At 38.1% G+C, this 13,089-nt stretch overlaps 1 protein-coding gene across 1 annotated transcript in view; it reads right to left on the bottom strand.

Annotated features, from left to right (window-relative positions):
* LOC133532601 (BCL2/adenovirus E1B 19 kDa protein-interacting protein 3) overlaps positions 1 to 12,945 on the bottom strand; it is a 62,715-nt gene extending 49,770 nt beyond the window's left edge. Inside the window, exon 1 of the mRNA XM_061871352.1 lies at positions 12,751 to 12,945. Within this exon, the coding sequence (XP_061727336.1) occupies positions 12,751 to 12,790 (40 nt within the window). The 5' untranslated portion in view covers positions 12,791 to 12,945. The remainder of the gene's footprint in view (positions 1 to 12,750) is intronic.
* Between the last annotated feature and the right edge of the window lie 144 nt (positions 12,946 to 13,089).

The raw sequence follows: 13,089 nt of genomic DNA, 5'->3' as shown, positions 1-13,089 counted from the left end.
ATAAAACCATGAATGGGCCGTCAATTGGGTCGGTTGGCACATATCGCAAGACACGTCGACCTTGACACGCCTACCGTACGGCCCACATTGTTTATTCACAATTCCAACTTCATCTGGTTTAATAATAAATATCCAATGTCATGTAATCTTTAACATATAAACCTACATCACAAATCATGCCATAATTGTACGGTCTTCATTTAGTAGTTTCACTAAAAATTCTCGGTTTACGATAGTCTGATTTTTTATATACATTCTATACATACATACATATAATCACGCCTATTTCCCGGAAAGGTAGGCAGAGGCCACGAATTTCCACTTCCTACGATCCTGACATACCTCTTTTCTTTCACTTCCTCCACATTGTACGCAACGCTACTTTTTATTTGACTTTTCCACAGTACAATTGTATTATACTACGTCGGTGGCAAACAAGCATACGGCCTGCTTGATGGTAAGCAGTCTCCGTAGCCTATGTACACCTGCAACTCCAGCAATTGGCAGTAAATAAATAATAAAAACATCATATTGATCGTAATCAAGGCGAACTAAACGAAATCCATAAATATGTTAGAATCTTAGAATGCATCTTGGGCCTTGGCAGCCAGAAAATGTGCCATCGCCATAATATGTCAAATTTTCGTAGAAATTTCGCCCACAGCGCGCCAGTCGGCCGGACTTCCGAAAAGATATGGCTGATCTTTTATCTATTATTACAATTCCTTTAAAGAGTATTAAAAAAAAACCATCCAACCACCAACCATCCAACCATCGTGAAAGAGTATCCGTTGAACCTTCAAGATGGTTCTAATGACTGTTTACTTTCTCCTCCTCTACACGATGGCCCAGTGCTGGATCAGCAAGATGGCCATGCGATGGTTATGGCACCTCTACACAATGGCCCAGTGCTGGACCAAACCGACACTGTGGCCATGCCATCGCCATCCCGCCGTGCCATAAGTCATCCGACACCACTATCCTTTCTACACGCTGGCCCACTAAGATGGGCCAGTATGATGGCCCATCGTGTAGAGGAGCCATTGCTATGTATTCCGCGTCCGCTAGCTGGTGCCATTGTAGGTAAAATCCGTCGCTCATACTATTTTTCGTAAACCGACTCAGTGACTCGACCACTCCAACCAGCGGACGCCCTAAGTACGCCACTCCAACTCGGATTGGTTAAAACCAAATCGCACTATAGACATTGCTTCCACATTTTGCCGCCTGCTAAGTAAGGCTGTAGAATTAAAGAGCAGAGTAAACTTAAACCGTCTTACGCCTTAAAATGCAAATATTAAATATAAGTAGGTCTGGGGAAACCCTCGCCCAAATGACAATGTCATTGCCATATTCTATATACTACGATTTCGATTTTGCGTCTCAACTGAACGCACCAAAACAACGCGTCACTGTGCAAAACATGTTATCGTGCAGTTGTTGTTTATGTTATGCTATGATGCATCACTTATTTTTAATATGAGAATCACTTTTTATTTATTTAGAGGATAATATTATATCATCAGGTGAAATCTTGAGTACATTTCTTGCATTCTCAGGTAGACGATATTTTCCAAAACGGATGCTGTTTTAGGAATGCACGGAGACAATGAAAATGGTAATAATAGTCTTCATTCTTCAATCTATTCTATTTTATTAACGAATAAAAACATATCTTTGCTATTATATTTGAAAATCTTAATTAAAAATCGGCAAAAAAACGAGATCCAATCTTCCTAAACCTACCAGAAAGTCTAGACCGTCTAGTCCATTTTTAGTGCTAATTTCACAGGCACCATTCAATCTGAAGTACCAGGCGCCCATCAAACACAGAAGCTGGAGGCGAATTTTCAAAACACGCGGGGTCACTGACCTTACACGAGACGTCTAGGTTTTCGACCTTGTAAATCCTGGCCGATCGATCGGTCGCCTGGTACCGAATGTGAAATAATATATATGTAGCCATCTCTTTCTTTATGTAGCTTCAATGAAATAAATATAAGGTATGTTTCTTTATACAGACATCGTAAAAGATAACCTTCAGTAGCGGCCAAAAGTCTAGACATCAATATTTACACTTAGGTACGAAAATATTTCCAATGAGATATCCTATAATAACAATTATGAGATTTTCTTAGTTTGTAAAAAGTGCTCGTATTAATATATGATGTGAAAATGTAAACCATGCATTGGCGTCAAACATATGAACAGCCCTCTCTTCTTATTTTTAACCCCCGACGCAGAGGAATGTTATATGGTTGACGCCAATGTTTGTCTATGGCATCGTAGCTCACAAGTACAAAGTTTTTTATTGTATGTTAGAATCAGGTTACATTGTAGGTAGAATAAACAATTGCATATTTAGTCACAGCAAAAATTGGATGGACCGATTTCCTACTTGTTAAATAGTTACTAAATTATAATATGCAGTAAGTGCATCCTATCATGCAGCACCGTTTAAATAAATTCGAAAATCGAACGTCGTTTCCCGCGCTTATCAATACAGACTTATATTTACCGATGCCCAAAACACTTTTGCTTTCAAATCATTGGCTTCAGCACAAAGTTTAACTGCAAATATAAAATTGCCGTTCTAAGTTTAAAACAAAGATATCTTTACCAGTGTCTTAATCGTGAAATAACAGTTTTGCGTGCAATATTTGGCTTAAGCGTCAAGTTGAACTGTAAATGTAAAGTTGCCGTTCAAGTTCAACGCTCGCCGCCATCTTTGTTTACGATGCAGACTGCAGTAGCCGTTTGACCTTCAGGGCGGGCAGACGTGCAGATAGATATTGTTTGGCTGTTGGAGACGCCTATCTTATTTATTATTGACAGCCTGTTGGCTAAAATGTGTAGGTCAACATAGATAGATGAGCCCCGTGTGGATGTAACTTAAAAGATAAGTAACGAAATCCACGAAAAATAGGTAAACAAAATATGTTTTATACAGGCACAAAACCAGTTTCTCAGTTGCACAGTCGCATTGCAAATAGAAGGACAAGCGACTACGCTCGTGTCTCTAAAACTTTCAACCCCATTTTCACCCCCCTTAGGTAGTCCATTTCCAAATTTATCCAATATTATTCGAAGTACTATACCTACTTCCTCCTCCTTTAGTACAAATAACTATTTGTAAGGTAGTATAAATATTAAATACCTAGCTAATTCAAAGTCCATACCTTCTACGTCTGGCTGTGCATTTTCTGTCATCTATTTGTATAATGCGAGTGATTTAAATATTGACACAAGGTAATCATTAATTATAGTAATAAACACATGGATTATAAACTTATCGTGCTATTTGCTATTACTTTGATCTAGTAAAGAACCTAAAAAGAGACGGAATGTGTAGCCATTTGAGGGTAGATGATGGATCTAACAAGAAAAACATTTCTCACTAGATCCATTTTGGATCTATGGACTGGATCTATCGAGAATGAAGGGAAGATTACACGATTAAATGAAATAGGTGAAAGCCAGAACGATGAAGGACAGATCCAGGCAGTTTTCTATTTAGTTGGTTAACTGATAAATGTTTCAAGTACCCGTAAATGTAAAAACACACTTTTACTTTTCTTTTACTACCTAAAGAACTAAAGAAATAGAGTATATGATAGATAGTTAACTTTTTAACAGACAGTTAAGTCAATACAAAAAGAAAACGTTTTTCCACTTCTAAATATTGGGTCATTACCTATGAAATTGGCGTTTTTGTTCATAAGTATTAGTCATATCCTAGTTTAGTTATTTAACAGTAACTTCTAAGTATTTTTTAATTTCATTAGTGCGCTACATAACAACGATTTTACATACAATTATTTGCTACTTTTATTGTTTTATGTATTCAGAATACCGCCCTGAAAACAGCTCTTTTCATGTGCTGCCGGCTCGAGTATTTAAATGACTTATATTTTTTTGACGGGACAGATTTTTAAAAAAATATGATAGAAAATGTGCCTTAAAAATGTCTCAGATTACTGGCAAAAATTTGTTTGGTTTGAAAATGCCATCACAAAATAATCCGCAAAATACATTGTATGAAAAATCGAATTTCGTTAAAGTACACCATACAAAACGCCAATTTCATAGGTAATGACCTAATATTTCCGACTCTCCATGTTTTTTAGTATGTTATTGACACAACGAAACCTATAACCCTAGAATATATTATGCTGAAGCGATCGACATCATAATCAAAGTTATTTGTTAAGATTTCGTCAATGGAAACAGTTTTCTCCCGAAATGGAATTTCATAGAAAAATTACCGTTATTTCGTTAAATTCAAAAAGCTATTCTTCCGTCTCAAATAAAGCGGAAACCGTACAGATTAACACCACAGGTGACACTAATATATCAATGTCCTTATTAGAATCGATGGTGAAATGAAGTGGACGTGTGCCAAAAACGTGCACGTACAGCGTCATAAGTGAAAACATTTTTATATATAGAATATTCATATTTAGCTATATTTAGCAGATATACTTCAACTCTTAACTGACGGTACTTTTGTGTTTCTATACTTCGTTTTTTTTTTTGGATTAGAAAGAACTTCGCAGAAGTAAGCTTGTGAATAAATAAATATTGATATAGGACATTCTTACAGAAATTGACTAAGCCCCACCGTAAGCTCAAGAAGGCTTGTTTTTCTTTATACTACGTCGGTGGCTAACAAGCATACGGCCCGCCTGATGGTAAGCAGTCTCCATAGCATATGTACGCCTGCAACTCCAGAGGAGTTACATGCGCGTTGCCGACCCTGCACCCCCGAGCTCTGGCAACCTTACTCACCGGCAGGAACACAACACTATGGGTAGGGTCTAGTGTTATTTGGGTGTGTTGTTGGTGCTCAAACAACGAAATATGTAATATATAAATACTGTTATTACATTTTTATTTACAATAACAATATACATAATGCATATGTACAGAGGATTACTTCATAGCTTAAATCTAAAATAGGCCCTTGAGGCACTGTACCAACGATGCTGGCGGTATTTCCACGATGTATCGCAATACTGATACGCAGTGCCAGGAATACTTAAATACATAGAACACCCATGACTCAGAAGCAAATATCTGTGCTCATCACACAAATAAATGCCCTTATCGGGAACCCAGGACCATCGGCTTCATAGGCAGGGTCTACCCACTAGGCCAGACCGGTCTTAAGAGTTGTAAGTTGTTTTCCTTCACCGAGCAACTGGTAAATCAAACGATACTCCAATAAAAACGCCAACGCACTCCGTGTTACTCCGCATACGTGTTAAACACCAGCGGCACTGATAAGTATGCTAATTTAAAACACACTGATACGCTTTCGAGAGCAACATGCGGTTCCGAACCAGAATGGCTTATAAAAGTTCAGTTCTGCCATGGACTTTAGGCCTAATTGCAAGAGAATAGAGTAAATATTTGTGTGTTATTATTGATTTGAACTTTAACAGTGCTATTTGCGATTAAAATTTAATGTTTTTGCAATCTTAGTTTGTTGCAGAGCGAATCGTCGAAATAGTGATACGTTATTTTACGTAAATTTTGTTTGAGAAACCTTGCATTCAGATTTAGACCTAAAACTGTTCTTTAACTTGTTGTTGTTGTGCATGTCTTGGAGAAGAGCCGGATACCCGAAAGCATTTTTAGAGAAACGCGACTTTTGTAGTTGTTGTTGTTGTGTATTGTCTTGAAAAAGAGCCGGATACCCGAAAGCATGTGTAGAAAAGCGAGACTTGTTGTTGTGTGTTTTCTTGAGGAAGAGACGGACACCCAAAAGCATTTTTGCCCAGGATAATACGCAAACCTTCGCTTATAGGCAATCACAATTGAACTGTCACTTGTATCTGGTATATATGCTTGTGTGTCTGTGAGCTGTAGATCTCGCGATAAGCTTTAAAACAGTAAAAATGAAAAAAATGTTGCTCCATTGAATTCCAGACATACATACATACTAGCCTTAGCGTCTATTGCAGAAGATTTATGGTGCTATGTCCGAAAAACATCTTTTTTGGTGGCTGAATAGACCGATGCGAGAGCGGCATACTTTGCCACAGAGCTGGCAAGGGAAGTTAGCGACGGGTTGCGACGTTTCGACGGATTGAATTTCGGACATACGAAAGCATTTTTGCCTAAGCTAAAACGGTAACCTTCACTAATGATTGGTGAATTGAAAACAAGGATTAAAAGGGAAGTATACTATACCACGTACTCGACCATACGAAAATGGAAAACATTTTTCCACTTCCAAATATTTTCCATTCTGCATGATTTTTTAGTGTTATTTACACAATGAAAAACTAGGTTTATAAGTTTTCCTTTTTGCAAAAAAATTAAAAAATATTTTTTTTTTTTTTTAAAAGCTAAACCTATAAACCTAGAATATATTATGCTGAAGTGACCGACATCAAAATGGATATTAAGTGGAAACCGCAATCCGGATCGTATGCTTGTTTACCATCAGCATGGTATAATAAGAATTGATTTCACATTACAGCAATATCAATCCATCAAGTAAAACAGAGCGCGTCCCCACGAACGACTGCCGTACGAATACCTTGCGCAATTACTTATTTATAAAAGGTCGACGCCCTCAGGCCCTCTGTACAGTCAAGGTATTATATATCGACACGGACAAAGTGCCAAAAATATGTATACACGACCCTATTGACTATACATTAAAGTAGTGAATATTTAGTCGGCCTGATCCTCTCTTGCCTTGCGGGTCCATTCTAGAGCTTGCCTAGGGATGTGGTCGGGATGTCATTATAATATTTATTTATTTATACTCCCATTGGCGTTAACTAGCGCACTGGTGGCCTAGCGGTAAGAGCGTGCGACTTGCAATCCAGAGGTCGCGGGTTCAAACCCTGGCTCGTACCAATGGGTTTTTCGGAACTTACGTACGAAATATCATTTGATATTTACCAGTCGCTTTTCGGTGAAGGAAAACATCGTGAGGAAACCGGACTAATCCCAACAAGGCCTAGTTTATCCTCTGGGTTGGCAGGTCAGATGGCAGTCGCTTTCGTAAAAACTAGTGCCTACGCCAAAACATGGGATTAGTTGTCAAGCGGACCCCAGGCTCCCATGAGCCGTGGCAAAATGCCGGGACAACGCGAGGAAGAAGAAGATTGGCGTTAACTAGACTCCCACCTAGCCGTGGCAAAGAACCGGGACAAACGCTAGGATGAGAATAATATGGAGATATAACCGTCAAGGAAATGTCAAGATTTTTGGTCAAGTTATTCTATTTGGCAACCCTACATACAGTCAGACATGAGTAGAAATTAGTTGAAATTTCCACAAATAACGTACCTACGCGTTAAAAGTGCGTATAGCGTAACGAACCAACACTTATCGCTGACTGATAGCTTATCAGCGAGGTTAGGCGTTACGAGAGTCAGGATTAACCGATAGTGCGGTAAACTGCAAACTAGGAAATACTTTTTTTTACTACGTCTAATGGTAAGCAGTCTACGTAGCCTATGTATGCCTGCAACTCCAGGAGTTATAAGCGCGTTGCCGACCCTAACACACCCTCGACGAGCTCTGGCAAACTTACCAGCAGGAACACAACACTATGAGCAGGGTCTAGTGTTATTTGGCTGCGGTTTTCTGTAACGTGGAGGTACTTCCCCAGTTGGGCTCTGCTCTAGATCTGAAATGACATCCGCTGCGCTGTGCCCTGCACAAAGCGAGATGACATTCAGTGCCCATACCTCTCTTTGGACGTAGTTTAAGGATATACCCGGGAGCAAGGTCAGAGTCCAGTTTAATATACAGGTTCTAAAATATCCGATACAGATCACAATCATGATTCGCTTGCCCTTATCCTATTCACTTGGGGTCAGCACGTCTTTTTCTTCCATACCTCCCTCTTGCCCGTCGGCCCGTCATCTGATCATTCACGTGTTTCATATAATCTCTCACACAGTCCATCCACATTTTCCTCGGCTTCCCTGTTACTTCCCTCCACATATCCCATACAGATAAAAAACTATACATTATCTATGTACCTTAATGAAGCAATAAACTGGGATACTTCTAAAAAAGTCCTAGAGGGAACTTTCAAAAATGGAGGCTTCTTTTAAATATGCTCAAAATTTCAAGAAGTTTTGGAATTTAGCCCAAAGGCAAATGGCCGTTTTGTGCGTGAGGAAATTGCCTACTTAGTGCGTATGCTCGTTCTGTGTGGACCCGCCCAATGCACCGTATAAATATTTTTTCCAGGTAAATTATACTCAATCTTCCTTCTCTAAACATTAAATAAATAAAACAACGCGTAGCCTTATCAATGCTATTATTATAACATTCATAACTTTACCAGGTAAATTATACTCAATCTTTTTTCTCTGCACATTATAAATTAATAAAAAAACAACTAATCATTGTCTTATCAAAGCTATTAAATGATTTATAACTGTTTAAGCCAACGACATATTAATTGGGAAGGAACGACGGATGACATCGTATTCTCATTATTGTATAGACTTGTGGAATGTGCAATTGATAATTGAGTTGACCTACTTGAACTATAATTAACCTTGTGCTTGACCTGAACTATGGAAATTTTGAACTAGGCTTTGTTTTAATATCCTAGGACCTAGATCAATACTAAATTAGTAACCTGATTAGTATAACAAACACGATTGGTCAATTTATAGGCCTGGGTCAAAATAAATAATTTTTCGTTGTCTTGTTTCTGACCAGAACCTCTAGTGTAAATTTTGTATGGGATTTTAGGTTCCAAAACGTCCCGCTTGGCGCGCTGTTTCTAAATGCCATACAAAATGAGACTTAACGCAAACGCGTACGTCACGCTTCGCTGTCGAATTAATTTACACTAGGGGTACAGTCTGTCAAGCTTCTATTTTTGTCTTTTATCAAATAAAATAAAAAGTTGAGTGTTACTGCATGTCTTTCCAGCTGGAGATTATGATTCTCATGAGAAAAATTTAAACTAAATTTCCCCCCATACAAAAAGCTCTTCTTGGCCACATTTTTTGGGGACAAAAATCGAAAGAATTTTGACCCGCCTACCAACTGAGATTTATTACTAACTTTAGCCTTAAGATAAATAAAAAGTATACTAACACAAACTGATCCAAGTTGGTCGTAAATAAATAAATTTATTATTTGTATCTCCGTTACAAACTCTCGGGTTTTAAGCCCGGTCATTTATAAGCAGGGCCGGATTTAGGGGAGGGCAACCGGGGCTACAGCCCCGGGGCCCCCACAATAGAGACTACGGAAAATTTACCATTTTATTTGGAAAATAATTTGGGGCCAGGGGGCCTCCACTCCTTTATTGCCCGAGGCTTCCAGACTTCTAAACCCGACATTGTTTATAAGGCGTGCGTATAGATCACGTCGACGCCATTTGGAGAGCTTTGATGTCATGTAGAACGCCTGCTGGATTGTACATAAATAGATACCTGGTATAAACCGGTTTCATCAAGCATTGGAGGCTATTGTAGAAAACTTGGAAGATGGTTTAAATTTGGGTGGAAAATAAGACTGGGCTATTGCTAAGAGTTCCGGTCACCTGCCATAACATTGTGATATACAGTGTTATCGAAGCAGGCCGTGACTCGCCACTCGAATTTATTTATTATTGACCGAAAAGATCTCCCTATCAGCTTGGGCCAAAATATTTTCGTGTCCGCTAGTTCTTCTTTACTGGTCATATTTCTCAACCGATTTTCGTGAAATTTTGTGAGCACGTTCAGTAATTAAATAGATATTTTTGTCAATTCAGCTTTTGGATTTTTTTTCGAGACACATCTATATGTTGCAGAGATCTAAAGCTTGTAGAACCAACAGTTTATTTTGGCAATAGATACTTTAATACATAATTACAAATAATAAAGTAGTTACTAAAAAAGAAACCAATAAAAGAAGTAAGGTTGTCGGCATCACAATGTCCTAGGTTACATAAGTATATTAAAATACCTAGAACTTGATTCAAGGGTATACAATAGCAATAGAAACCGATACTGGTCAGGTTGCAAGAAGCCTTCTGTATTATAAACTCTGGATCTCACAGATATAATGAATAATAAATAGTCCATTATTGCAGAGGCCGGGGAAGGGCAATTCGTGGATGAGATTAGATTTTGTCGTCTTCGCTTCGCGTCGCCCGACAAAGAAGACGAATCCACGAATTGCTGTTCCTGCCGAGGCATATATAGTGCTTTTCTCCAAACATGCGAGGAAATAAGGTAAAATAATCATAGTTTAAGCATCAGCCAGCACTCTTCTCTTCTTCTTCTCTTGAGTTTGGTCATAATGAAGAACTTCCCGTACTATTTTTGCTACAATAAGGTAAACATTTCTGACCATATTGGAAAAAATTGCATATTATAATTTTTAATGATGTGTCCGCAAAACCTCGTTTTTAAATAGTTTAAAAAACGGGTCACTCACGTATTTTTAGTCAAAAAACGCTCGACATATTTCACCCCGTACTCCGTACCGAGGAGTATCGACAGGAGCTTGCGTTGACTATTGTATACAGTACTTCTTCTACGAGTCATCAAAAATAATACTTTTTTTTATTATAAAACCTAAAAAATGGTATGTAGTACAAAAGACATAAACGAGCGTTGTATGAATATGCCAAATAGTTGCCCGATTATGTCTCTTCTATAATTTTTTTATAGTTGACTACAGCGTATCAAAATGAATTTTATAGTTGAGTTGGGAGCAATTATAGCTTGGTATACGAAATCTTAATTCAACCATTACAGTTAACAAGTAGAAAAACATGTGTATTAAACCGTAAAATTAGCTTTATGTTAAAAAATAATATTTTGCACAGTTATCAATGTTCTAACTGGTGAAACATTCCAATATGGCCAGACATTCTATTTATAAATTCACCTCTTTGGAGGGAAGAATATCTTTGCGATCCTAACGATATAACGGTACTTTTTCTATTAAATTTCAGTTTCGGGTGAAAATGGTTTCCCCTCACAAATCTTTGTAACTTTGATGTCGAACGCTTAATCATAATATATTTTAGGTTTACAGGATTCGCTTAATTTTTTTTATTGATTTGCAAATTTATTAAAACAGAAAACCTATAAACCTTGTTTTTCAATGTGTCAATAATGTGCTAAAAAATCATGGAAATTGGAAAATAATTAGAAGTAGAAAAGCATTTTCTCTTTTTGTATGGACGGGTAAATATTTGTTGAAATTTTAACTTTAACAGTTTTCAATAGTGTTGAATATCATATCCGCCATATATAGATTCGTATGCGGTAAAGGGTTAAAAGAAATGAATATGACTTACATTCGTATGACCCCAGTCACATGAGATCCGGCAATCATACAGGAATAGCAGTCTTGATTGAGTAAATGCTCAAGTGCTCCAAATATAGCTGGGTCTATGGACTCAAATTGGTTACAAATTGGCTAAATGGGTTGCAACCAACCAACTGTAGAACCCAGCTATTTCCGTTCTTAAAAATTAGCAATCCTTCTTCTTCTTCTTCTTTGTCCGTCCCTGCTCCCGTTATCTGGGGTCGGGTCTCCTCACACTTCTGCGCCAGGCCTGTCGGTCCCGGATTGTCGGTTTTGGCAATTGGGCTTTCTTAAGGTCTCTCTCAATGTTGGACCACCAGGTTAATGGCGGGCGGCCGCTACCCCGCTTGTGTTCTGGTAAGTTTAGGGCAATTCTTACCACATGGTCTTCACTGCGCCTCATTACATGGCCATACCATCTAAGGCGAAACTCTGACATTTTGTCAGTGATAGGCGCAACCTTAAAACTGCCCCGTATGAACTCGTTACGCACCCTGTCCATCCTGGTCACCCCTCCCGCCCACCGCAGCATCTTCATTTCGTTTACGTGGACTTTTTGCTCGTGTGTCTTCTTTAAATATTATATCTTCTATAAAAATTAGCAATCCAAAATCTGACCACATGTTGGAATGTAATTTGGCCAGGATTATTACAACTATGCCAAGTATGGGGGCAACTACTTTAAAAATACAAGAACTTAGTCTAGATCTTGAGCCACTGAGCAGCATAAAGACACTTGAATAATTCATGTCAATAAATATCTGGGAGAAAGGGGTAGGAAAACCAAGGGAAACATGAAACAGCTGGTTTTAAAAATGAATAGTGGGTGTATCTTGTAGCAAGTTCTATCTCAAAGCAGAAAAAGATTATATTGATCAACTGATATTTCCAGATAATTTACATTGAACTGTGTAATGTGGTAATGTTTCTCAGGAGACAGGTAAGCAGAATCTTTGTTTACAAACAAAATTTGTAAACAAAATGTCTACCGATCAATAGGTACGGGTACCAGGAAATCAGCGTTCACCAAGAGGCATTTACTACAGAAAACCCTACCAAATTAGGAAGTCAATACTTCCTACTCAGTACAATGATTTATACGCATTTATTGCATAGACGTATAATATTCGAAGTAAACTTAATCACGTACGCAATCTCTAACATTAATTGCATGACGCAAATACATTGCAATGACCCTTCTGCTATTTAAAAAGTTCAATGCTTAATGACGCCATATTTGAGCGCTCTCATCGCTCAAGTAAACAAAGACAGCTGTTGCAAAATAGTACTAAATTAACTGCGTAATTGATCAAACAGGAGCCAAATCAAATCGCAATTAATCAAGCGTATAACGAGCTAACGAACCGCACAGATGTCGAAAATCTAAATGTTAATAGAATAAATTTCGTCACAGCTCGGAGCATCATTGTTTATTTACGGTGTACTTACCGCTCAAATCTTCGATGGTATTCAGCTTCCGCGTCGCCATTTCAACGATATACGTGAACACTGCACTTGAAAATTCGTTTATAGATGTCGATAATCACTTCAATCAATGTTTCGCGAACTTTTTGCGTATTAAATACGACGAACCAGGCGTACGTGATCGTGCGCCTTTGTTTTCTGTTTTGACAGGATGGAGGTGCAAAACCAAAATATGGTGCGGGATATTGGACCAATAGCAGCATTATTGATGACGGCGGCACGCTGTGATTGGTCAACATATTGTAAACAACAATCAATGTTACCAGCGTAAAAAAAACTGATTATTTAGCTTTTAGCTGTTTA

Source organism: Cydia pomonella, chromosome 27 (genome assembly GCF_033807575.1).
Source record: "Cydia pomonella isolate Wapato2018A chromosome 27, ilCydPomo1, whole genome shotgun sequence".
NCBI classification, from domain to species: Eukaryota; Metazoa; Arthropoda; class Insecta; order Lepidoptera; family Tortricidae; genus Cydia; species Cydia pomonella.
The sequence above is the reverse complement of the archived record's forward strand: the minus strand, read 5'-3'. Positions and strand labels throughout refer to the sequence as shown.